The sequence below is a fragment of the Papio anubis genome, chromosome 14, assembly GCF_008728515.1.
Source record: "Papio anubis isolate 15944 chromosome 14, Panubis1.0, whole genome shotgun sequence".
In the NCBI taxonomy this organism is placed as follows: domain Eukaryota; kingdom Metazoa; phylum Chordata; class Mammalia; order Primates; family Cercopithecidae; genus Papio; species Papio anubis.
The window spans coordinates 47,398,562-47,419,262 of record NC_044989.1 but is presented as its reverse complement, the minus strand read 5'-3'; the positions used below and the strand labels follow the sequence as shown (position 1 = coordinate 47,419,262).

Sequence of the window (20,701 nt, the reverse complement as noted above, 5' to 3'; positions counted from 1 at the left end):
TGGTTGCTCTACATCTGAGTCATTTAACTGTTAAAGTCTAATAATTTTGAAAATAAAATATGGCATTGGTTTCTCCTTGGTATAATCTAGATAATTTTTTCTCGTGTGGGGAAGTGTATGGAGATGGGTGGCAGAAATAGTGAAGGTGGGAAGGGAAGGAGAAAAGGATTGGAAAAGTGAGAAAAGAGGGAGGGTAGCACAGAAAATAAGAGGAACAAAATAAGGAGTGTGTAACTAAGGAGAGATCGGGGAGGAAGACCGAAAAGATGGGGATCTGTGGGGCTGGCTTAGTGTGGTCACTTTTTAGGGGCCGCCATCATGCATGCCCTTCCTCCACCACCATGCCTGTCATATTGTGCTACTGTGTTAGGCCCACAACACCTGTGGGTCCCCTCTGTGCCCACAGAACAAGATGGTGGCAGTCACGGGAAAAGAGGGGCAAGTTTTTTGTTTTGTTTCTTTATCCAGATTGTATTTGACAACTTCAAAAGGCTCAAATGAAAGACTCAAAAACTTAAGTGTACCTAGCATGGGAATTGGCATAAAGAAGGTATTTACTGTTTCCTACCTTTATATTTTTCAACTTTGGCATTTGTCCACCTTGACTTAAGCTGTGCAATGATGTTTTAAATGTTTGCATGTTAAAAAAAAAAAAACAAAACACCAAATCTAGTTGGGGTGAGCATCCCTATAGTTTTTACTTCTATTAGCTAATATTTTATTCATTATGCTTTTTAATTCTATAAGATGAGAATTTTCAGCTTGCCCATCTGTAACATTTTACAAAAAAGATGTCTTTAGGAGTAAATTGGCAATGACTACACCTGTTTTAGTTTTTGCTGGCCTCTATCATTGCTTTCTCTATTATCTGAGCTACTCCAAAGGTGGTTATCAGGGTTTTTATTTTTTAAAACTACCTTTTAAATGCTTAATGAAAGATTCCATAGCAAACCAGAGCCAAGATTAAAACATTGAGTGTAATTGTTACCTGGTTATTATAGCCACACGGTCTTTAATTTCCCAGGGGTAATTCATTATTTGGCAGGTTACTGCCCCATTGACTATTTTAATACTACTATTAGTGTGTTTTAGAGCAAGGGAAGTTACAGGCACTGATAGTCCTAATGGTATCACATGAAACTCAGGTAATCAGTTAAATAGGAAGATTTTAGATGTGTACTCTACTCCCCTTAATTGGATGTAGTAAGTTTTGTCGAAAGGAAATCCAAACAAGGTTGTTTTTATTTTGTAGAGACAGGGACTCATTATGTTGCCCAGGTTGGTCTTGAACTCCTGGGCTCAAGTGATCCTCCCACCTCATCCAAAGTGCTGGGATTATGAGTGGGGCTTTTTAAAAAGTTAAGTGAAGTAATGAAAGGCACTTAGCATTGTCCTTGGCATTTGCATTAAGTGTTCCATTAAGTATGCTATTAAACCAGTTATGACCCTGAAAAATGAGGGACTTGGGCAGTCAATTGGTGTTTTTCCAGTATCAACAATGAGGTTTATATAAATTGATATCAAGGTATATGTAACAAGGACAACAAATGTAGGAGAAACATTTTTTGGGCTCTTGTATGTCATAATTGGTCACTTCTATTGTTGAAATCTTTACAAAAGTCATGAAGTCTTGGCATCTTGATTTTACAGGAAACAAGTGTAGAATGATTGTATAATTTAGCTGTGGTCATAATGAGCTGGGTTCAAATCTCAGTTCCAGTGCTTCCTACAACATAATCCTATTGTAATCCAATTTTATTAACCCCTTCTCTATAGACAAGGACTGTGATATCACCTTCAAGTTTTTTTTTTTTTTTTTTTTTTTGAGATGGACTGCCGCACTGTTGTCTGGGCTGGAGTGCAGTGGCACAATGTCAGCCCACTGCAGCTTCCTCCTCCCGGGTTCAAGCAATTCTGCGTCAGCCTCCCGAGTAGCTGGGATTACAGGCGCCTGCCAGTACACCCGGTTAATTTTTTGTATTTTCAGAAGAGACGGGGTTTTACTATGTTGGCCAGGCTGGTCTCGAACTCCTGACCTTGTGATCCGCCCACCTTGGCCTCCCAAAGTGCTGGGATTACAGGTGTGAGCCACTGCGCCCAGCCCCACCTTCAAGTTTAACCATACTATTAGTGTTATATTAATAGGATTGTGCTATTGTACCAACCAGAATACTGTCTGGCATGTTTGCTCTTAGATGATTCTCCCAATAAACCATCACTATTGCAGTTAAATATGACCCTTGGTGTAACGTATTTTCCTAAAATTTTTAGAAGACGGCAACAATTTTAAAGATCTGATACATAACAGGCACTGTTGAGCTCTTACAGATTTGTATTCTCAAGAGAAATGTCTCTCCCCCTTTCTGAAACTTAGGATAATCTGGAAATAAATCTTAGTGATACTATATAAGACAATGTTTTCTTAAAGGAACATTTTGTTTATCCTATGTGCTTAATCTGCTTTTTGATAGTCCTTGAAGTCATTGACCCATGCTGTTTCTATTTTTGAGATACTTAAACTATTTTCTCATCTAGATGTTCCCATCTCTAATGTCACACCTTGTATGGGTTTCTGGACTTCTCTGTACCTTTCATATTCTTTTAGTCTCGAGGGTACCAGTCCCTAGTCTGCTGAGCCAGTTTTACAGGCTCAGCCAAAATAAGAAAATGAAATGAGGCACAGGGAATGGACTTGATTAATCTCTTAACATTTGTGAGAACTTTGGTATTGCCTCTTCGCTTTCTAATTTCAGTTGTTCATTTTAAACCTAGTGCCTGTTAAGGCTATCTTAAATGAATTTAGAATCCCAGTATTTTAAGAAACTAGAAGTCCTCTAGTCTCTTGCTCTTCAAAAAGTCACCCATAGAATCACCCAGGAGCTTGTTGGAAAAGCAGAATCTTAGGTCCTGCCTCAGAATTGGAATCAATCTGCTTTTTAAACAAGATCATCAGATATTTTGTATGCATATCAATTTTTGAAAAGCATTGCTGTAATCTAGTCTTTGGTTTACTTAGAGGGGAAAACCAGTCAGTGGTTTATTCAACAAATATTTTAGTCCTTGTGTTCAAAGGGGTCAATTAAAAAACAACCCCGTGTTTTGGGTGTTTAAAATTAGAGGAGAAACGATTTGTCATGAAAGGAATCTTCCAACAATGATAGTCACGGGGTCCTTTGGGACTTGGTGGATTAGGCTTAGAGGTCTACTCAGAGGAGTTGACTTGAGATTTTCCAGGTGGTCAAAGAAAGGAATAGCATTTCATGCAGAAGAGCTAGCATATGTGAAGACAAATAGAAATGTGAAGATGGCATGTTTGGGGTTTTTGCAAGCATGATACAGCAGAGCATGCCATCCTAATAAGGGAGAGAAGTGGCCGGGCGTGGTGGCTGATGCCTGTAATCTCAATAATTTGGGGAGCCGAGGTGGGTGGATCGCGAGGTCAGGAGTTCAAGACCAGCCTGACCAATATGGTGAAACCCTGTCTCTACTAAAAATACAAAAATTTGCTGGGTGTGGTGGCGGGCGCCTGTAGTCCCAGCTACTCTGGAAGCCGAGGTTGCAGTGAGCTGAGATTGTGCCACTGCACTCCAGCCTGGGCAACACAGTGAGACTTCGTTTCAAAAAAAAAAGAAAAGAGAAAAGTGAGAGATTGGATTGTAAATGTTGCTTTTGTCCTAAAGGTAATGACAACTCACATTTACTGACTGCATTGTGCCAGACATGGCTGTAAACATTTCAAGTTAATCTGCTTTATAACCTATGTGGATAGGTACCAATTTTATTAACCCCTTCTCTATAGACAAGGAAACAAGTACAGAATAAGTCAGCATATGCAACCAGCGTCCAAGTCCTGGTAGTCAAGGGAGGAGAGTGATTCAAGAATGAGGGAATAATCAATGCAGCAATGAAAATTGAAGGCCAAGTTTCATAAGAGCTGAAAATCCCCATTGGATTTGGCACTTGGATCACTGGTGAGTTGAAGTGCAATTTTAATTAAAAGTTGTGTGCAGGCCAGATTAAGATGTTTTTAGGAAAGTATGGGAAGTGAGAAAAGAGTCCATATTAGTCTTGAAAGTTTGTAAAGGGAAGCAGAAACTTCGTGGTATAGGGCAGTGGAGCTCTAGAGTCAGGTTTGGATTTTAATTCTGGTTCTGCCATTTGTGTGTGATGCTGAGTGAACTGTGCTAAACGTCCAAGGAAACCTGTGTTTCCTCATCCAGAAAATGGGACTAATACCTACTTTGTAGGGTTGGTGTGAAGATTAAATAACGTATGTGAAGTCCCGGGAATACAGTAGGTACTGTATAAAATGAAATTAAGGTTGTGGAGGGTGTGTTTTTAAAGGTGAGAATGTTCCTAGGTTAAAAAGAAGGTACAGATTAGAGAGGCTGACAATAAAAAGGGTCTATACTGAAAAGAATGGGGTGGTCTGTGGTTTCACAGCTATTGAAACCCGCTGTGTCTTGTGCTCACTCCACTCTGCAAGTCAGAGACAAGAGAAGTCAGCCCCAGAGTTTCTATTTGGAAGAGCTTAGAAACAACCTTAGAAAGTGGGTGCTAAGGCAGATTTCTGTAAGTATGCCTACCAAGCACACTGCCTCCCTGTCGGGTGTGTGATTGGGGGTGGACTGGAACGGAACTGATGAAGATTGTGGGTACGCTGAAGCCCTTAACAAGCCTCCCTTTTCGCAGATCCTTACCCGAGGGCTCTCTGGCAACTCCAGAGCCCTCTAGATTTTCTTCTCACATGCGTTCTTAACCGTCTCTTTTCTAGGGTTTTCCTCTGCGCAGGTCTTCGCGCGGGACCTCAAAGTGCGTGCCCGCTTCCCTTCCCCCAGCACTAAAGATAAATCTGGCGGTCCCAGCGCGCGCGCGCGCGCGCGCGCGGAGCCCGCAGGCCACACCCGCCTCCTAGCAACCGGACGCCAGGCTCAGCCTAGGGAGAGAGGAGGCCACCATGGACCAGCCAGCCGTCGCCACCGCCTCCACCACACTAAGGGAGGACCTGGTGCGTGGAGAATCGTTCATCACAGCCTCGGTAAGATCGTCTGCACCTTGCCGGCCTGGCTCCTGCTCCCCTCACCAGGCCCGCTGCCCTTTTCCCACCGCTCTCTAATCCCAGGCCTTGTGCCCTTCTGGTTCCCTCTTCCTACCCTTCTCTCCCTGCCCTCACGTACGTCTCCACCTGCGGACCTTCCTTCCTGGTCTTTATTGGACATTTCCTTTGTTTTCTTTCTTTTCGCCTTGCTTCTTCCTTTTTTCTTCTTCGCCCTTTGTTTTCTGTATTTTTCCCTTCTTCCCACTACTAATTAAACTGGACAACTGGTTTAGTATGGTGATTGGATTTCTTTCCCTCTTTGCTCCATCTGCTGGAAGACTGGGTTTTTCCTTCTGTGGTCTTACTAGACACGTTTTGCTCCGCCTCCTACTTTAGTATGTATAAAAATATTTGAAGCTACCTTTGCTACATTTTTCTTTTGGAGTCTCGATCTGTCACCCAGGCAGGAGTGCAGTGGTGTGATCTCGGCTGACTGCAACCTCCACCTCCCGGGTTCAAGGGATTCTCCTGCCTCAGCCTCCCGCGTAGCTGGGCTTACAGGCATGCACCGCCATGCCTGGCCTTTGTTACGTTTTTAAATAAATGTGGGTGAGGGTTGTTTAACCTAATCTTTTATCTTTCCCCTTAGAGTGAATTTAAAATGGTAGATAAGTGGAATTTAGATCACCTGTCTTGGGCAAAACAAAACAGCAGCTGCCAATTGTCTTCCATTAGATTGATCATGTTTTTTTCCCTCTCCTTCCCATCTCATTTTCCTTATTCTGGGGTAGGGGTGGGAGACCTGGCTTGACTTGCCTGAGAAAGTTTAATTTCTGTGACTATAAAAGTGCCACAGAGAAGATTCAACATAAATCTCACGAAGAAGTATCAAGGAAGAAGCTCAGCTTTAGCAGTGTGCATGAGACAATGTTTTTTAGAGAAATTCACATATATCATAATAAAATAAAACCCAGTGGTACTCATAAGTACAGTAGATTTAAGTTACTAGACAGGAAGAATGAATTATATCAGTTTTACTGATTAGATTATTACTTTTAATGCAGTCTTGCTTGACGACCTATATTTTATAGTAATAAAGGCATTATAAATGAAAAGGGAGCTCAACATATTAATGATTTTACCTAGGACAAACAGCACAAAAGGAATATACTAAACGGTTGTGTTCTGTGGACAGTGGGCTGAAATAAATATGAAATAATAATGGATGAATGGGTATAGAGTACTAAATATGAAGACAACAGCTTCCTTGGAAACTGAGGAATACCAAAATAATCTGCTTCTTAACTTGGCAGATGAGATGTTAAAAATTAAAGCTACATTTATTGAGCACTGATTGTAGATGCAAGTCTTTATATGTACAATGCCTTACTCTTTTTTTTTTCCCCCTGAGGTGGCTTCTCGCTTTGTCACCCAGGCTGGAGTTGCAGTGACACGATCTCAGCCCACTGCAACCTCCACCTCCCAAGTTCAAGTGATTCTCGTGCCTCAGCCTCCTGAGTAGGGATTACAGCCTTCTGAGTAGGGATTACAGGCATGTTCCAGCACGCCCAGCTAATTTTTTTGTATTTTTAGTACAGACAGGGTTTTACCATGTTGGCCAGGCTGGTCTTAAACTCCTGGCCTCAAGTGATCCACCCAAGTTGGCCTCCCAAAGTGCTGGGATTACAGGTGTGAGCCACCACGTCTGGCATACAATGCTTTATTCTCATGGCAACTCTGGTAGTGCCTTATTTTTATACTACTGTGAGGAAGCATGAGAGTTGAGTAACTTACCCAGTGTACCTAGCTGGTAAGTGGCAGAGCTGAGTTCCAGCCTAAGTCTGTCTGGCTTCAAGCCCAACTCTTTTCTTCCTAAGAACACCACATTTCATCACATTTAATATATGTACAACATCTCTGTGAGATGCGAATGTTTATTACTCTAATTTTATCAAAGAGAATTTAGTTATTTGAAAGGACTTAAGATCATAAAATAACAATTTAAGGAAAATGGGCAAATTTATTATTATGTAGCTTTTATTTTAATGAAGGCTTGTCAGTTGGGTATGGGTGTGAATTTCTTCAAACAAATGTTTTATAACTTATATTTAATTTCAAGGGATCACCTCTCAAATGAATAAGCATACTTTGTGTTTGTTAATAGAAACCAGCCCGAAAGACTTCCTCTTTTGAAAGAGAAGGATGGTGGAGAATAGCATTAACAGTATGTACATTGTTCAGTCTTTCCTATTCACATTATTCCTATTCCATTAATATTTTAATCCGTTATACCTTTTAAGACTAACACTTAATTGAAGAAAACAGTAATTGTTCAGATCTGCATGGACCTCATTTCATACTTAAAATTTTAGTGTCAGCATATGAATGAGAAACTAACTTAATTTTGAATGCAATAGAAGCTTGGAAAAGTTAAACAATTCTAGAAATCTAGGTGCTTTACAGAACATCTAGATAAGGCTAACCTATGATCTTATGATCTGGGTGAGATTGCAAAACAAAAAAAGCATGCATTCTGGAAAGGTGTTTTGGTTTCAGTTTTTATTTTATATGGTATAGACCTTATGCAAATGGTTCTTAATATGGTCAATATGATGTGAAAGCAAAATGGTAATATATGGAAGAAAAATGACCAGAAGATCCCCCTCCAGAGAATTTCTATATTACAGACATATTTTCTGTCAATGCCCTTCAATAATAGAGGGACTTCATGGGTCAAAGCCTTCTTGGAATTGCAGTAATTTTAATGGCAGAACTGAGCTGAGTGCTTAGTGGAAAGATGGCCACAAAAGCAGCAGTGGCTAAACGTTCAGTTCTGGCCATTCAGCCACACTGGTTGTAATTTGAAAGTACCAAACCTCTTATTGGACTAACTAGGCCATATGCTCTGCCAGTTTATCCTGGTCTCATGTCATTATCCTTTAGCTTCCCACTTGAGGGCTAGAGAGAAACACAGTATTGGCTAAACAGATGTAGGATAGTTTCTAGTTAGCCAAGAAACTATCCTGAGTGGTCTCACTAGAGGTCTGAGATTCATAGTCAAGGTTGAATCCCAAAGTTGAATCACCAAAGTTGCCTTCTAAAAAGTTAAATTTCGGCCGGGCACGGTGGCTCATGCCTGTAATCCCAGCACTTTGGGAGGCCAATGCGGGCAGATCACGAGGTCAGGAGATCTAGACCATCCTAGCTAACGTGGTGAAACCCTGTCTCTACTAAAAATATATATTAAAAAAAAAGTTAAATTTCAACTCTAACCCATTTGCTATAATTCATCAATTATTTCAGAAAGGAAATAATCATGATTTTGAAATACTCTTCTGTCAAGAGTGTTTACTGTATTTGATACAATTTCATTAAACTTGAAAACAAAGAGAAATGTTACTTGGGGGCTTCCCATCCAAGAATGGTGTTTTAGGAGAAGTTACGTGTTTATACAGTCTTAAAACTGATGTCAATTTTCCACAGAATACTCCTATACCTGGCACTTACCACTTGAAAACTTTTATTGAAGAATCCCTGTTAAATCCAGTGATAGCAACCTACAATTTTAAAAACGAAGGAAGGAAAAAACCACCTCTTGTGCAAAGGAACAATCCAGTCCTAAATGATCTTCCGCAGTATATGCCTCCTGGCTTCCTGGACCTGTTAAAGAAGCAAGCGGCTACTTACTCATTCAAAGACAAACCACGGCCAAGCCCCAGCACACTAGTTGACAAAGATCAGGTAAAGCACTACTAGCAGATTGCTTTGTGTGGGAAAGCTACTAAGAGCCCCTGAGGAAAGTATTTTTATACATAGAGTATATCTTCCCCCAGGAGAAATGGAAAACTTTCAAGATGTCTTATTTCCTATAGAAATCAAACAAGGACTGCCTGATTTGCAAATGTTTCCAGCAAGATTTTTCCCTGTAATGTCTTCTTAATCTAAGGGGAGTACATGGGGAGAAATGTTTCCCTCTTGGGCAACTCTTGGTGGGATTCCCCTAGCCTGGAGAGCCCCTAGGATCTTATCTGTCACTGGGTTATGCTCTGATCTCTTCAAGCAGTATATGTGGTGAACCTTCTTTTAAAGAGAAAACCGTGCCCCTCTGGGCATATCCTTATTAGAGCATAAATATAACTACACTCTACAGGGAAGCTTTTAAAAACTTAGAAATGACCCATCTCTACAAAAAATAAAGAAAAATAGCCAGGTGTAGTAGCGCATGCCTGTGGTCCCAACTACTATGGAAGCTGAGGTAGGAGGATCACTTGAGCCCAGGAGTTGTAGATTAGCCTGGGCAATATAACAAGACCTCAACTCTTTAAAAAAAAAAAAAATGAGCTACTTGGGAAGTCAGGGCAGGAGGATCCCTTGAGCCTGGGAGTTTGAGGCTGCAGTGAGCTATGATTATGCGACTGTACCCCAGCCTGGGTGACAGAGTGACATGCTGTCTCTAAAAATATTTTTTTTAATTAAAAAAAAAAAAGAAAAGTAGTGAGCACGTGGTCCCAGGAGGGTCAGCTTCTAAGCTCCACCAGTTCGTTCATAGCATTGATAATAAAGAGCACTACTGAGCTCACAGCCCTGCACTAGGCTCTGTGGAAGGAAGATGTTCCTGACCCGGAGGTATTTAAGCAACAATACAGGACAAAGTTTATCAAGTGCGCAGACGAATAGTGGAGCTGGAAATGCCAAAGGAGAGTTCAAGTGCCAAAGGAGGCTGGATTAAAAGGCTGGAAAGCTCCATGGCTTAAGTAGAACTTAACTGGACCTTCACTAATATATGTCTTTTATGTATTAGTGAAGAGCCAAGTATAATACATGGCTTTTAATGGTTTACTACGGGCTTCCATGTATATTATCTTAATTGCTTCCTTCTTAAGCATTCTGAAATAGGTAGAACAGATATTAACTTCATTTTACATGCAAGAAAACTAAGGTGAGTAGAGACTAAGTAACTTGTCCAAAGGCACATTGCTAATACTTAAGTAGGTGAAGCAGCACTTTTTACTGAGGGCTTCTGTACCAAAATTTAGTCCTCTTTCCAGTCTACCATGTGCCCCTCACCTTGAATGAGGAGCAGGGTTTGGGTAGATGGAATCCAAAGGAGGTATTTCAAGGGAGGAGTATAGCATTGTTGAAGGCATGGAAATGTCAGGAACACGGTCTGTTCAAGGGATAGAGTTGTGACTTGGACTTCGTTAACTTGGGACTTTGGGTACTTGTCTCAGTTCTCTGTGCATTAATATTTCCCATTTATAAAGAAGCGAATAATAGTATCAATCTTCGTAACTTCATCAGAATATTATTGTGATAACCTGAGAGAAATGTATTACAGCCAGAGGTTGAATTAAGTACAAGGGGTTGTAATTACTAAAGTGGACACGAAATTTTCAGCAGGATGAACACATGTCAAATCAAACCTTTCTACTACTTTGCAAATTATAGCTTTGAAACAGAACAGAATGATAAGTGTTCATTGGGTATATCTTATCCTGTTTGCTTCAGTGGTTGCATACAAACTGTAAATTATACTAGCACCTTTATGGCTTGCTACCAGGTAACCAGGCTACATGTGAAATTGTTCTGGTTATCTCAAATGCAGAGTCTTTCTTTCTTATTCTCTTCTGACATTTTCTTTTCTGCTTCCTCTCTTCTCGCTTTTACAAGTCCCTGAAAATCAGCCAAAGGCCCAGTGTTGAAAGGAGAAAACATACAAGGTTGGAGTTACTCAAAACTAAAAATTTTAAAAGACCAAAAGAATTTGGCTTACTTAGGAGGATGGATAAAACCCCCTGAAAACATAGTTTTTCTGTTACTTTCTTCTTTCCTCTCCACCTTCTACAAAGTTTTAAACTCTAGAAACTGGAAAGATTCAGTGTTTTTCTAATTTTCTATTTCAAAGATATATATGTTCACAAGGAGAAAGATAAACATTGTTTACTCACCAGTAAAATTCAAAATTCTAATATTTTAGTAGCAGAACTCAGAATAATTTGAATTTGGGGTAGATATAGTATATATTATTATTCATTAAGCTAGAACAGCATTCTCAAATTTTATGATTTTTCACAGAATATTCATTTTATATCTTTCAGTGGCTGCTTTTTATTTGCAATAAAGTTTTCACTATTTTTAGTATCTTTATTCTGAGGCATGTAACTCAACTCGAGAATCTACACTGAAGAGCCTTTCTATTTTTTTTTCAACTTTTATTTTAGATTCAGGTTTGAATCTATTTGAGATTCAGGTTTGAATGTGCAGGTTTGTTACCCGTGTATATTCCATGATGTTGAGGTTTGGGGTACAATTGATCCCATCACCCAAGTGCTGAGTGGCTAACTATTAGTACCAAATAGTTAGTTTTTCAACCCTGTCACCCCTACTAAAGAGTCTTATTAAGCATATATATATATATATATATATATAGGCTATGTGCAGTGGCTCACACCTATAATCCCAGCACTTTGGGAGGCCAAGACAGGTGGATCACTTGAGGCCAGGAGTTCGAGACTAGCCTGGCCAGCAGGTGAAACCCCATCTCTACTGTAAGAAAAATTAAAAAATTAGCTGGGCAGTGTGGCACAGGCCTGTAATCCCAGCTACTTGGGAGGCCGAGGCACGAGAATTGCTTGAACCCGGGAGGTGGAGGGTACAGTGAATTGAGATTGTGCCACTGCCCTCCAGCCTGCGCAACAGAGCAAGACCCTGTCTCAAAAAAAAAAAAGGAATATATAGGTATTTGAATGTGTGTGTGTACATGCATATACTTATCTATATTTGGCCCTTTTCAAAGAAGATTCGAGGTGGCTCCGTAATTTTTCTAATAACCTTTTTCTTAACAGATAAATAATATATTCACATTGTAGAATATATGTACACAAACGGGACCACCTTCTCCATATGTACAGTTTTATGACCTGCTTTTCCCACTAGTGTTGTAGTCCTCCACTGACCCCTGGGTTACTCCCCTTATTCCTTGATACTAGCCCCCTTCCCTCACTATCACTCTTTTCACTACTCATATAATAATTTCAACACACACGTAGATGATCTTTCAACAACCTGGCTTCTCAGTTTCTTGAACTTTCCGCTACCTCAGCCACTCACTCCTTAGATGTTTTTCAAGACCAAGAATTTCAACTCTACAATCTGTACATGAATCCCACTCTCTAATATACCAATCCTAACAATTTCTCCATTCCCCGCAGGCTACAATCCTAATCTATTGATTCTCCCACCTTTTCACTACGTCTCAACCCCCTTCTTCCTTGCAAAGCTCCAATCCCATAGTTAATCATTATAGTTATTCCCTGCATACACTGTCAATTCCCTTGCCTCTAACTGCTCATCTTTTACTTGTTTGGCAAAGCCACAACCCTGGTTATGTCTCTCTTTGTATTAGTACCTGCATCCATGTAGCTGCATGACTGGTCTCATGCTAAATTCTTCACCTCTAATGGGCACTGAATGGACTTCTCTAGTCTGTTTACTTTTCCGTTCTCTTGGGTGGTTTTATCTTGTATATCCTATTTATTTACTTATTTATAACACTGTCACCAAGGCTACAGTATAGTGGCACAATCATAGCTCACTGCAGCCTCAATTCCCCAGGCTCAAGCTATCCTCCCCCTCAGCTTCCTGAATAGCTGGGACTACAGGCACGCACCAGCCACCATGCCTGGATAATTTTTTAAATTTTTAGAAGAGGCGGTCTCATTTTGTTGCCCAGGCTGGTCTCAAACTCCTGAGCTCCAGTGATCCTCCCGCCTCATCCCCGCAAAGTGCTGGGATTACAGGCATGAGTCACGCACCCAGCCACTCTCCCCTCTTTTCAGACCTCCTATGCTTCCTCCCCCCATCCTCATTTTTGGTTTTTCTTCTCAGCTATTTTTTGCCATCTCTGCTCTTCCCTCATCTCCATCTTGGAGTGCCCCAGGCACTCAAACCTCTGCTCCATCTCTGCTCATTCCCTGAATGGTGATCTCATCCAGTCTCAGTCAAGGTTATGAACACCATCTATTTGTTGGTGATTACCAAATTTATATCTGCCACCTAGATTTTTTTCTTGAATTTCAAACTTGTATATCCAATTCTTTTTTTTTTTTTTTCCTGTAGAGATGGGGTCCCACTATGTTGCCCAGGCTGGTCTCAAACTCCTGGGCTCAAGCAGTCCTCCTGCCTTGGCCTCCCAAAGTGCTGAGATGACAGGAGTGAGCCACTGTGGTCAATTCCCTTTTTGATTTATCCATCGGTATGTTTAATCCTGGGTTTGTGAAGCTTGGCACTGCTGACATTTTAGGCAGGATAAATCTTTGTTGTGATTGGGTGGTGGGGGGTGCTGTTTTGTGCATTGTAGCACCTGGCCTCTACTCATTAAGTATCATTAGCAATCTACTCTTCCAGTTGTAACAACCAAAAATGTCTCTAGACATTGCCATGCTCCTGGTTCAGAACCACTAGGTTAAACCAATATGATAGTGAGTGTGATCTCTGAGTGGTTTTTCTCAAGGCCAGCAGGGATATTGTGAACTGTCTTCATTCTTGACTTTGTCTTACTACTCCCTGTCACTCTCTTCCTGACCCACTTGTCCTTCTGGCTGTATCTTGAACTTACCACTCACGCTCCAACCTCAAGGTATTTTCACTGTACCCTTTTTCTGGGATACTCTTATCCAAGATATCTGGATGGCCTACTCTCTGTCCTTCTTCAAGTCTTTGTTCAAGTGTCATGTTCTCAATGAGCCTCATTTAAATTTACTATTCAATGCTTCAGATCTTCCCTGTGTGGCTCTTGTATTTTTTTCTTGGCATCTATAGCTGTCAAGTGTACTATATAATTTACTTGCACTTTACATTGATTATTTGTTAACCTGCCTTCTCCCATGAATGAAGTTTCATGAGTACATGAATATTTATCTGTTTTGCTCATTATTATACTGTCTAGAACAGTGTCTGATGATTAATATTGGTTGAATCTGTGAATGAATTAATGATTATTCAAATACCTGAAATCTGACTGGGCCTTACTCATTTTGTTTTCTTATGTGTATGTGATTGTCTTTAACTGTGTATTGCTCATTACTCTTGAAAACGTATTTTTGTGAATTCCCCAAGGCCTTAGGTTTGCTTTTGCTTCTGTTAATATTTAGGGGGGCTACTAGTCTGGTACAACTCAAAATCCAGTGTTTATGTCCTCTTGGATCACCCTAGCATTGTGAATTTGGGCTGGAATTCATGAAAGGGACAGCCCATGGTTATACTCTCTCAGGGATGGGTTTCTTCTCCTTCCCAATTCTTGCTTAGTACCAAGGCAACTCTCTGCAGTCCCCTTGGCAATGGAGTGAAGTGGGAGAGTTTACTTTCAGGAATTACCCTTCTAGGGTCTCAAATTCCAGTGGGTATCTCCCATTAGACTCCTTCCTCTGTTTATCATGAATAGGCCCAGGCTTTGACCCCTGGATTCTTCCAGGGCTCTGAAGTTCTTTTAAACTCTGCTGCGTTCTGTTGAATTTAGTCTGGACCAGCAAACATCCTCTAGACAAAATTGGGCCACTTACCTTCTTGGCTTCTTGTTGCCTTTTGGTTTAGGATCATATAGTTTCCTACTATATTGTTGGCAATTCCGTATCTTTTTAAAAACTCTTCTGTAGCCAGGCACGGTGGCTCATGCCTGTAATCCCAGCACTTTGGGAGGCCAAGGCGGGTGGATCACGAGGTCAAGAGATCAAGACCTTCCTGGCTAACACAGTGAAACCCCATCTCTAATAAAAATACAAAAAATTAGCCGGGCATGTTGGCGGGTGCTTGTAGTCCCAGCTACTCGGGAGGCTGAGGCAGGAGAATCACTTGAACCCGGGAGGCGGAGCTTGCAGTGAGCCGAGATCACGACACTGCACTCCAGCCTGGGCGACAGAGCGAGACTCTCTCTCAAAAAAACAAAAAACCTTTTGTTTGTTTGTTTTTAATATTTTACCTTTCATTTCTAGTTGGCAGCAGTGGGAAGGTTAATCGCCCAAATAAATAACCTAGCATGTCATTTGCAGAAACCAGAATTTCTTCTTTTTAGAAATGTATTACGAATTTTTTTCATACCATCATGTATTCTTTACACATCATTTATTTTTATGTATTTATACATTTGTTTATTTATTTTATAGAGTCAGGGTCTTACTGTGTTACCCAGACTGGTTTTAAACTCCTGGACTCAAGCAGTCCTCCTGCCTCAGCTTCCCCAAGTGCTGGGATGACAAGTGTAAGCCACCATGTCCAGTCTATACATCATTTTTAATAGCTGCATAGTGTTCTTGTATATGGACATATCCTAATATATTCGACCATCCCCTATGGCTAGTCATAGAGTGGAATTGTTAAGGAAAGGATGTATTGAAGTCTGTATCTTTCCAGATGCATTGCCCAAAGTCCTAGAGACAGGTTGTCCTATTCTGCAACTCTACTTTGCAGAGTAGAAGTCCATTACCATTTGAAATGCATCATTTATATTTTCAACTAGAAACATGGATCTAATGACTTACATGGAGGAGTTTAAAGTATAAACTTGAAATCAACATGCTAGGGTTACTTCAGGACAACCTGAAGTCAGTTTAAACTGTGCCAGTCAGAGCATGGTTCCAGAATCTATCTACAATGAATGGGACAGGGAGAAGATGGTGATGCTGTCTCAGCCTGTAGCCAGTGAATCATTACTGAACAAGGTCGGTCAATGCAAAAAAATGTAGAGTACTACCACTGTGAAGATGCAAGGGAGTTTCCAGAAAATGCTGATCACTAACTGGCTTTATCACTTGCATCAAATGGTGAAAATGAGTCATGGTCTTTTACAATCCAATTAAAATAAATATTCTGGTTAAAAATGAGCAAAGGGTGGTCAGGCATGGTGGCTCACACATGTAATCCCAGCACTTTGGGAGGCCGAGGCGGGCAGATCATGAGGTCATGAGATCAAGACCATCTTGGCTAACACGGTGAAAACTCAACTCTACTAAAAATCCAAAAACAAGTTAGCCAGGCGTGGTGGCGCATGCCTGTAGTCCCAGCTGTTCGGGAGGCTGATGCAGGAGAATGGCGTGAATCCAGGAGGCGGAGCTTGCAGTGAGCCAAGATTGCGCCACTGCACTCCAGCCTGGGTGACAATGTGAAATTCCGTCTCAAACAAACAAACAAAAAATGAGCAAAGGGCATGAGCTGGCAATTCACAAAGAGATACACCAATTACTAAAAAAGAAAGTAATGCTTGGCTTCAACTAATAATTACAGAGGAATAATAGTGAGGCACAATTTTCGCCTATCAGGTGATCAACTATATAAGTACTGTACGTTGATACCCAATATTGGCAAAGGGGATACAGAAACAGATACTCTCATATGTTGTTTATATGAATACAAACTGGTGCAAATATTTTAGAGGGCAATTTGGCAACCTAGCAACATTCTAAATGCACATAGCCTTAAACTCAGCAATGCCAGTTAAATAATGATACACCCATTAAAATGACATACTGTGCAACCATTAAAAATGTTGAGGTTGGCCAGGTATGGTGGCTCACGCCTGTAATCCCAGCACTTTGGGAGGCTGAGGCAGGTAGATCACCTAAGACCAGCCTGGCCAAAATAGTGAAATCCCATCTCTACTAAAAATATAAAAAAATTAGCCACATGTGGTGGCAGGCGCCTATAATCCCAGCTACCCAGGAGGCTAAGGCAGGAGATCGTTTGAACCCAGGAGGCGGAGGTTGCAGTGAGCCAAGATCGTGCTATTGCACTCCAGCCTGGGCAACAAGAGCAAAACTCTGTCTCAGGAAAAAAAAAAAGAAGATGAGGTAAATCTATATGTGTTCATATGGAAGCATCTCTAAGTTGTTACTACATGAAAAAAAAACGAAGGTACAAGTCAATATTTAGAGTATAATCCTGTTTGTATAAATGAAAACAAATATACATATATGTGATGTTAAATGCATATTTTTTTCCCCTGAGAAATACTTTCACAATCACCAACAGTGGTTTCCATTTGGAAAGTAGAGGTTCGATAGGGAGCAAGGAGACTATTAATTTTTTTCTTTCTGTTGATATTGTTTTCAGTGTGTAAATGATACTCTTTCAATCATGCCCATTTGTAAGTAACTTAAAATTTTTTCCAACTAACATTTTTGTTCTCTTGTTTTCTTTCTTAAAATGTTCCATTTTAAAAAAATTCTCTTATTTACTTCCTAGGTTGGGAATATTTCAATGAAAATCACAATTAAGCAAATGAAATTTGAAATTGTCTGAAGTTTCTGTCCAGGTTAGCTTTAGCATTGCCTTGGAAGATGAAGCTCATGTAAAATGAAACAAATTTGGTGATTCTATTCCCTCCCTGCCCCTATATCTGTTTTTGGTCAAAAAGAGGTAGCCAGGCTAGAAAGGTACCCCATTAAATTAGAGAATGAATCAAAGGATCCATTTGAATATGTTCAAAATACATCCTTGAATTAGTTGAGAGATAGGTTGAAAAATCTGGCAGTTAACTCACTGATCTTTGTTAGCTGTGTTTATAGCTGTGATGAGGATATCTCTGAGCCGAGATCACGCCACCACACTCCCTGATAGAGTAAGACCCTGCCTTTAAAAAAAAAAAAAAAAAAAAAGTACCTGGAAATATTGTACCTGCCAGCCCTCTGGCTGCATTTACCTTATGATTATTCTAATAGGGATTCTAAAGATGTAGAAAATCTGTTGCCTTCTGACTCACCTATTTATGGGTCTGGGTTCTCAAAATGGTGTCACGCTGACTTCCAGTTTCCAGTTCTCCATGTAAATAGCTTGGAAGTTGCAGTTCCATCCTAACAACAATTTAAAAGCTAAACAAACTGAAAAATCAACAATTCTTTTAGACTTGTAAGAGAAGTGAGGTCACAGGGCACACTGTCCCCAAAATTGGAAATATGGCCAGGAGGATACAGAGAATTACAATTTACCAGGGCAGAATATCCCAACTTCTGCAGCAACCATGGCTGGGGTAGGAATACCTGAACTACAGCTGATGAATTGCTGGAGGCTAAGTGTTAGCAAATCTGAGAGTTAAAAGCTCCAGGAGGACCTAATCATAGGGGGACCCTCACATGTTTTGAGGTTTACTTGCAGGAGCTCTCCCAGGTTCTTATAGAGAAAAATCCTGCCCCTGCTGCTGGCAGAGGAGAGGAAAAGGAACCATTTTGAAATATGTCAGGTACTCTCTTATTAACAAGGCCTGCCCTCAGGAAAAACTATTAAATCAGGACCTAACTGACCTGAGGGAAGGGCAATACCCAACTCCAGCCAGCTTTTGTCATCCTGTGCCACCTAAGGGTGAGGAGGTAGCTGAGAAAAACTTGTGAAATTCACAGTACAGATGGCCACAGATTTTCATGAGTCTATACCAGAGAGAGGTACAGACATGAAAAAGACTGATACCACAGCGGGGTGTGGTGTGGCTCACGCTTGTAATCCCAGCATTTTGGGAGGCCAAGGCGAGCGGATCACAGGGTCAGGAGTTTGAGACCAGCTTGGCCAACATAGTGAAACCCCATCTCTACTAAAAATACAAAAATTAGCCTGGCTTGATGGTGGGCGCCTGTAGTCCCAGCTACTCAGGAGTCTGAGGCAGGAGAATTGCTTGAACCCGGGACGCGGAGCGCGCAGTGGGCTGCGATTTAGAAGTAAATGGGTAGAGAAAGATACACTACACAAATGCTATCTGTTCTAACCACCAATTAAAAGACAGATTGTCAGAGTTAATCAAAATTGTCAGAGCATAATCTTGTATGCTGTCTACAAGAAACCCACTTTAAATGTAAAGACACATAGCGACCAGATGAGGTAGTTCATTCTTGTAATCCTAGCACTTCAGAAAGCTGAGGCAGGAGGATCCCTTGAGGCCAGGCATTCAAGACCAGCCTGGGCAACATAGTAAGACACAGTCTCCACAAAATACTTAAAAATTAGCCAGGCATGGTGGCACACCTGTAATCTCAGCTACCTGGGAGACTTAGCTGGGAGGATAGCTAGATCCCAGGAGTTTGAGGCTGCAATGAGCCACTATTGCACCACTGCACTCCAGCCTGGGCAACAGAGTGATTCACTATTTAAAAAAAAAAAAAAAAAAAAGTAAAGACACATATAGATTAGAAGTAAATGGGTGGAGAAAGATATACTACGCAAATGCTAATCAAAAGAAGCAGGAGCCTCTTTTCTGACTGCAACCATGGAGGGTGTCAAAGAGAAGAAGTTTCCTGCTGTGCCAGAAACCCTTAAGAAAAAGTGAAGGAATTTCACAGAGCTGAAGGTCAAGCACCTGAGAAAGAAGTTTGCCCAAAAGATGCTTTTAAAGGCAAGGAGAAAGCTTATCTATGAAAAAGCAAAGCACTATCACAAGGAATATAGGCAGATGGACAGAGCTGAAATTCAAATGGTTAGAATGGCAAGAAAAGCTGGCAACCCCTGTGTACTTGCAGAACCCAAATTGGCGTTTGTCATCAGGATCAGAGGTATCAATGATGTGAGCCCAAAGGTCCAAAAGGTGTTGCAGTTTCTTTGCCTTCATCAAATCTTCAATGGAACATTTGTGGAGCTCAACAAGGCTTCAGTTAACATGCTTAGGATTGTATAACCATATATCACATAGGAGTACCCAAATCTGAAGTCAGTAAATGAATTAATCTACAAGCATGGTTATAGCAAATGCAGTAAGAAGCAAATTGCTTTAACAGATAATGCTTTGATTGCTCAATCTCTTGGTAAACATGGCATCATCTGCATGGAGGATCTGATTCATGAGATCTATACTGTTGGAAAATTCTTCAAAGAAGCAAATAACTTCTTGTGACCCTTCAAATTATCCTCTCCACGAGACGGAATGAAGAAAAAGACCACCCATTTTGTAGAAGTGGAGATGCTGGCAACGGGGGGACCAGATCAACAGGCTTATTAGAAGAACGAACGAAAGTGTCTACCATGATTATTTTTCTAATCTGGTCAGTTAATAAACAAACAGTACCTGCTCTCAAATTGAAAAAAAAAATAAAGCAGGAGTAGCTATATTAGTTTCAAACAGAGCAGACATCAAAGCAAGAAGTGTTATCAGGGATGAAAAGGGGCATTACATAATAAAGGGGTCAACTCTACAAGAAGATATAATTATATTTGGCAATGTGTATGTGCCTAACAACAGAGCGTCAAAATATGTGAGGCGATAACTGATAGAACTACAAGGAGAAATAGATGACTTCAATATAAATACCCCTCTGTCAGAAATGGACAAATGCAGCAGGCAGAATATCAGTCAGTACATAGTTGAACTCAACAGCACCATTTAATCAACAGGATATAATTTATATCTATAGACTGCCTCATCCAAAAACAGCAAAATACACATTTCTTCAAGCTCACATGGAACATTCACCAAGAGAGATCACATTCTGAGCCATAAAGCATAACAGGGCTAGCAGCGGTGGCTCACGCCTGTAATCCCAGCAGGTTGGGAGGCCAAGGCAGGTGAATCACTTGAGGTCAGGAGTTTAAGACTAGCATGGTCAACATGGTGAAGCCCCATCTCTACTAAAAATACAAAATAATTGGCCAGGTGCAGTGGCGCACGCCTGTAATCCCAGCACTTTGGGAAGCCTA

At 40.8% G+C, this 20,701-nt stretch overlaps 1 protein-coding gene and 1 pseudogene across 3 annotated transcripts in view; both read left to right on the top strand.

The window, feature by feature from the left end:
* The first annotated feature begins 3,580 nt into the window (after positions 1-3,580).
* STPG4 (sperm-tail PG-rich repeat containing 4) overlaps positions 3,581-20,701 on the top strand; it is a 59,352-nt gene continuing 42,231 nt past the window's right edge. Inside the window, exons 1-4 of one of the 3 annotated variants that reach the window (XM_009184146.4) lie at positions 3,582-3,971; positions 4,775-5,038; positions 7,203-7,262; positions 8,522-8,779. In XM_009184146.4, coding sequence (XP_009182410.1) covers positions 4,958-5,038; positions 7,203-7,262; positions 8,522-8,779 — 399 coding nt within the window. In that variant the 5' untranslated portion in view covers positions 3,582-3,971; positions 4,775-4,957. Of the gene's footprint in view, positions 5,039-7,202; positions 7,263-8,521; positions 8,780-20,701 lie in introns of all 3 variants that reach the window. The other 2 variants (XM_003908617.5, XM_017947515.3) reach the window with 2 other exon arrangements.
* LOC110741056 lies at positions 19,148-20,620 on the top strand (annotated as a pseudogene).